The 5034-nt window shown below is 39.2% G+C and overlaps 1 protein-coding gene across 1 annotated transcript; it reads left to right on the top strand.

The window, feature by feature from the left end:
* Positions 1–2304: 2304 nt before the first annotated feature.
* Positions 2305–3253, top strand: LOC112315933 (olfactory receptor 51F2-like). Its single transcript, XM_053924430.1, is given in 2 exon segments — positions 2305–2735; positions 2737–3253. Coding segments are annotated over 2 exon segments (948 nt in total).
* Positions 3254–5034: the final 1781 nt, after the last annotated feature.

Raw genomic sequence — 5034 nt, 5'->3', positions numbered from 1 at the left:
ATGTTTGTTTCTTCCTTCTGGTCCACACCATTGATTTGAGTCCCAGTTTCCTTCTCATCACTATTGGTTCCCTGTACATTTTCCTTTGTTTCTCTTAGCATAGGCTTCATTTTTTCATCTGTTTTTCGAATAGATTCAACCAAGTCTGTGAGCATATTGATAACCAGTGCTTTGAACTGTGCATCTGATAGGTTGGCTATCTCTTCGTCGCTTAGTTGTATTTTTTCTGGAGCTTTGAAGTGTTCTGTCATTTGGGCCATTTTTTTTTTTTTGTCTTGACGCATCTGTTACTTTAAGGGGCAGAGCCTTAGGTGTTCACTGGGGCGGGGTAACGCTGGTCTGGTCGCTGCGCTGTGACGCTGTACGTGGGGGAGGGGCCGAGTGGGAGCAATGGCGCCCGCCTCACTCTCCTCCGGATTTCAGTCTTTCACTCCGCTACCCACAATCAAACTGGGCCCCTCTGGTGCTGGTTCTCGAGTGGGTGGGCCTGTGCACACTCTAGGCCCCTGTGGGTCTCTCCAACAACCTCTCCTGTGAGGCTGGGAGTCTCTCCTGCTGCCGCCCCAACCCCCAGGGGCGCTTTCAATCAGAGGTTTGAGGCTTTATTTCCCCGAGCTGGAGCCCTGGGTTGGGAGGTCTGCTTCGCTCCCCGCCGTTCGTCCTGTTTATCTGTGGGCGAATGTGGTGCCCACAGATAGAGGGTGCTACCCGCTGGGTTTATGTTCTCCGCCACTCTGAGTCTGGCCCTCTGGGTTTATCTGTGCAAATGTGGGGCCGCAGGGTCTGCTAGTGCTCGGACTGCCTTCGCCATTTGTCCCACACTCCGCCAGACTCAGTCCTGCCACAGCCACGAGAGTCCTCTCCACCCCAGTGCCCGTCTCCGCCCCTCCTACCAGTCTGGATGAATGTCCATTTTCTATTTCCTTGGTGTCGGTGCCCCCCGCTGTTCGATTCTCTGTCAGTTCTGGTTGTGCGAGGAGGCGCAGTGTGTCCACCTACGCCGCCATCTTGGTTCTCCTAATTCCAAAATTGATGGAAAAGCCAGGTGGTAGTGCTATCTTTGGAAAGAAGCAGGAGTTCTTCTTCTGAATAAGGGAAGAATTAAGAAAAGTTGGGAAAATCATAGCTGTGGAGAAATAAGAAACCAAATGAAGAAGAATTAATCAGGGGGCCTGCCTATGAGAAAGAATATTCCCATCTTTTCTCTCAACTATCAGATGATAAAACACATAAATAAGTGTAAGGAGTATGCAAATAGAAGTGTAAAAGGAAGTGTAAAAATGATTGTATAATGTTTTAACTTTAATTTTTTAAGTGGCAATAGCTAATATTTAGTGACCTTTTACATCACAGTGCAATAGCCAAGTTTTTCACATACATTAACTAATTTAACCCTCACAATAATTCTGTGGCATATGTATACTATTAATACTTTAGAGATGGAGAACTTCAGGAACACACAGTTCAGTGATTTATCATGTGGATTACTCGGCCAATGAATATATCACTTCATGCTTGAACCCGTAACAGTTTAGAATATATAATCCTAAAAAATTGATTTGGGATGCCAAATAAAAATTTGTAATATCAGAATATTCATAATACTGACCTTTGAGACCCTCTGTACTCAAATAGTTCTGTTTGTAATTGTCTTGATTGTTTAGACTTGTTACGTGGTATGAAAGTTAATTAGGTGCAATTCAAGTTATGATATTACAAATAGGATGCATGTTCATACAGGATATAATCACAACTACTAACAGCTACTAGGGGTTCAGTAAATGTTATCTTTTTATTATGATTAGATATAATCAACCGGATTGACAGAAAGTATCCTGGTGATGAAGAAAATATTCCTTTTTGGGTCACCAGAAGTTACCTTACGTTATTGCCTATATTGAATTACAGCATATACTGTTTGCTGTTCATCTAAAATGTCATACAACTCTATAGACATAATTCAACAATGTTCATTGACTGCCTGCCAAGTGAAGTCAAGAAGTAATGGGTATAATCTCCCTGAACAGACATGTGACTTTAAATAAAATGGGCCACTGTTAGATTTGTTTGTGTACAAATCCTGTATCCTCATATAATTGTTCATTTCCTATTTTCTGCTCCTTAATGAGATGTGGTCTTAGTTTTCTTTTTTTAACACTCTTTACACACTTTATATATAATATAGATATTATAGTTTTTGAATGTTTACCCAATGAAATAATTAATTTCAAGTACTGTATTATAAAGTGATATAATTTATCTTTGCAGGATGCTCAGTTTAAGATTCTACAGTTTGAGTTCAACATGACAGCTTTCCAGAATACCACATCCTCTTCCATCATTTTCCTGCTAACTGGTGTTCCTGGGCTGGAAGCCTTCCACACCTGGATCTCCATTCCCTTCTGCTTCCTCTATGTAACCGCCCTCTCAGGAAACAGCCTGATTCTCTTTGCCATTGTCACTCAGCCCAGCCTCCACGAACCCATGTACTATTTCCTCTCCATGCTGTCCACCACTGACCTCAGCTTGTCCATATCCACTCTAGTCACCATGTTGGGTATATTCTGGTTCAACGCCAGGAAGATCAGCTTTAATGCCTGCTTGTCACAGATGTTTTTCATTCAACTTTTTACTGTCATGGAATCTTCAGTGCTGTTGGCCATGGCTTTTGATCGTTTTGTAGCCATTTCTAATCCTCTTAGATATGCCTCTATCTTAACTGATCTTAAAACAGCACATTGGAGTAGCAATCATCACCAGAGGGACACTAATATTGACTCCTATGGTGCTGCTTCTTAAAAGACTGTCCTACTGCCGCAGCCATGTGCTGCACCACTCCTACTGCTTCCACCCCGATGTGATGAAGCTCTCCTGCACAGACACCAGGATTAACAGTGCAGTTGGGTTGACAGCCCTGATCACCACTGCTGGGGTAGACTCAGTCTTTATCATCCTTTCTTATGTTTTGATCATTAAGACTGTCCTCAGCATTGCATCCCCAGAAGAGAGGAAGAAAGCCTTCAGCACGTGCATCTCCCATATTGGGGCTGTTGCTGTTTTCTATATCCCACTGATCAGTCTGTCCTTTGTCCACAGGTTTGGAAAATGGGCCCCACCCTATGTACATACTCTGATTGCCAATGCCTACCTGCTGATCCCCCCAGTGATGAACCCCATCATCTACAGTGTGCAGACCAAACAGATACGTAGGGCTGTGCTGAAAGTTCTCCATCCCATGGCAGCAAAGAACTAGATGGTTTTTTAAATTTCCTATTTCTGGTCATTGCATAGATGAGTAAAATGCCACTTACAGCAGTTAAAATGTTGAGTCTCAGGCTTGGGACAAAAGCATTCTTAAAGGTCACTTTAGGTAAGAAGACTGGTCCACAGAAATAAACTTAGGTTTGAAATTCTCTATCCCTATTTTCTTCAGGTAGGCAAGTTTACCTGTGGCCTAAACTGTGGCAAAAATAGGGCTAGATTAGAATTAGAGAAACAGAAGTAAAATGATTGGATATTTTACTAGCGTTCTCTAATCCAAGACCTCAGAACTTTGGACACCCCGTAGAGTAGCCTCCTCTTCCCCTTCAGTATTCTCCTGTGCTTATTTTGGACTACAGTTTTGTCTATCAATGTTATTTGATCTTCTTTCTATATTTCACAGATTCCCCAAATTTATATCTTACTGATTATATTTGAACTTATATTCTGGTGTTAATATTAAATTATCTTTTTCCAAACATATTTTCTTTTTTTTTTAAGGTAAGAGTAGTTTGGGCACATGTACTCTCTCCGCCTTCCTCATGTAATCTCCAATATTCTTCATTTTTAACAATATATTACAGTTTTATTATATTGTAATTTAATTCACATAGTGTATAATCCCCCTATTTAATATGCAAAAGGTTAATATTTTATAGTATATTACAGAGTTGTGCACCTATTGTCACAGTAAATTTTAGATTATTTTTATAATACACAAATGGAGCTCTGTACCCATGAGCTGTCATATCTCATTACCTTCCATCATATCCAGCCCTAGGCATCTACTAAGCTACTTTCTGTCTCCATAAATTTGCCTATTTTGGACATTTTGTATAAATTGACTCATATAAAATGTAGTCTTTTGTTACTGGCTTTTTCAATTAGCAAAATATTTTCAGGGGTCATCCATTTTATGGTAAGTGCAAGTACATCACCCTTTTCATTGGCAAATATTCCATTGTATGAATCTCTCGTGTCGTATGTAGCTGATTTTTAGTTAATGAACACCTGAGTGGCAGCACCATTTGTTTATTTTTGTACTCTCAATTCTGTTCCATTGATCGCTGTGTCTATCCTATGAAGTACCACATTGTCTGCATGACTAGATTTGTGGTAAAATTTTAAATTGTTAAGTGCGAATCCTCCAATGTTGCTCTTTTTTTTCCATGATGATTTTAGCTGTTCTAGGTGTCTTAAAACTCCACAGGTATTTGGGACCAGCTGTCCATTTATGCAAAGAAACAAACTTAAATTCTGATAAGGATCGCATTACATCTATAAATCAGTTTGGTGAATATAGCTGTGTTAACAATATTAAGTCTTCAAATCCATAAATATGGCATATCTTTCCATTTACTTAGGGATTTAAAAATGTCTTTGAAACAGTTATTTTTGTGTGTCTGTGTGCGCATATTGTTCTTGGCATGAAAATGTTGCACCTCCTTGGCTAAATTCATTTGCAAGTGTTTTTATTATTTTTGATACTATGGTAAATAAATGTTTTTCTTAATTTTGGTTTTTGATTTGTTCATTGCTAGTGTATAGAAATATAATTAATTTTTTATATATTGCTATTGTGCAACTTTAAGTTATTTAGTAGTTTTATAACTTGAAGTCCATTTCTTAGAATGTTTTATGCAAAAAATCAGGTCATATGCTTATAGAAATAGTTTTACTTCCTTCTTTACAATCTGGATAGATTTTATTTCATTGCTTTTTCTAATTGACTGGTTAGAATGTATATAATGTGGAATAAATTGGTGAAAGTGG

Source organism: Desmodus rotundus, chromosome 5 (assembly GCF_022682495.2).
Source record: "Desmodus rotundus isolate HL8 chromosome 5, HLdesRot8A.1, whole genome shotgun sequence".
Taxonomy (NCBI): Eukaryota; Metazoa; Chordata; class Mammalia; order Chiroptera; family Phyllostomidae; genus Desmodus; species Desmodus rotundus.
This window is presented reverse-complemented; position numbering and strand designations above follow the sequence as displayed.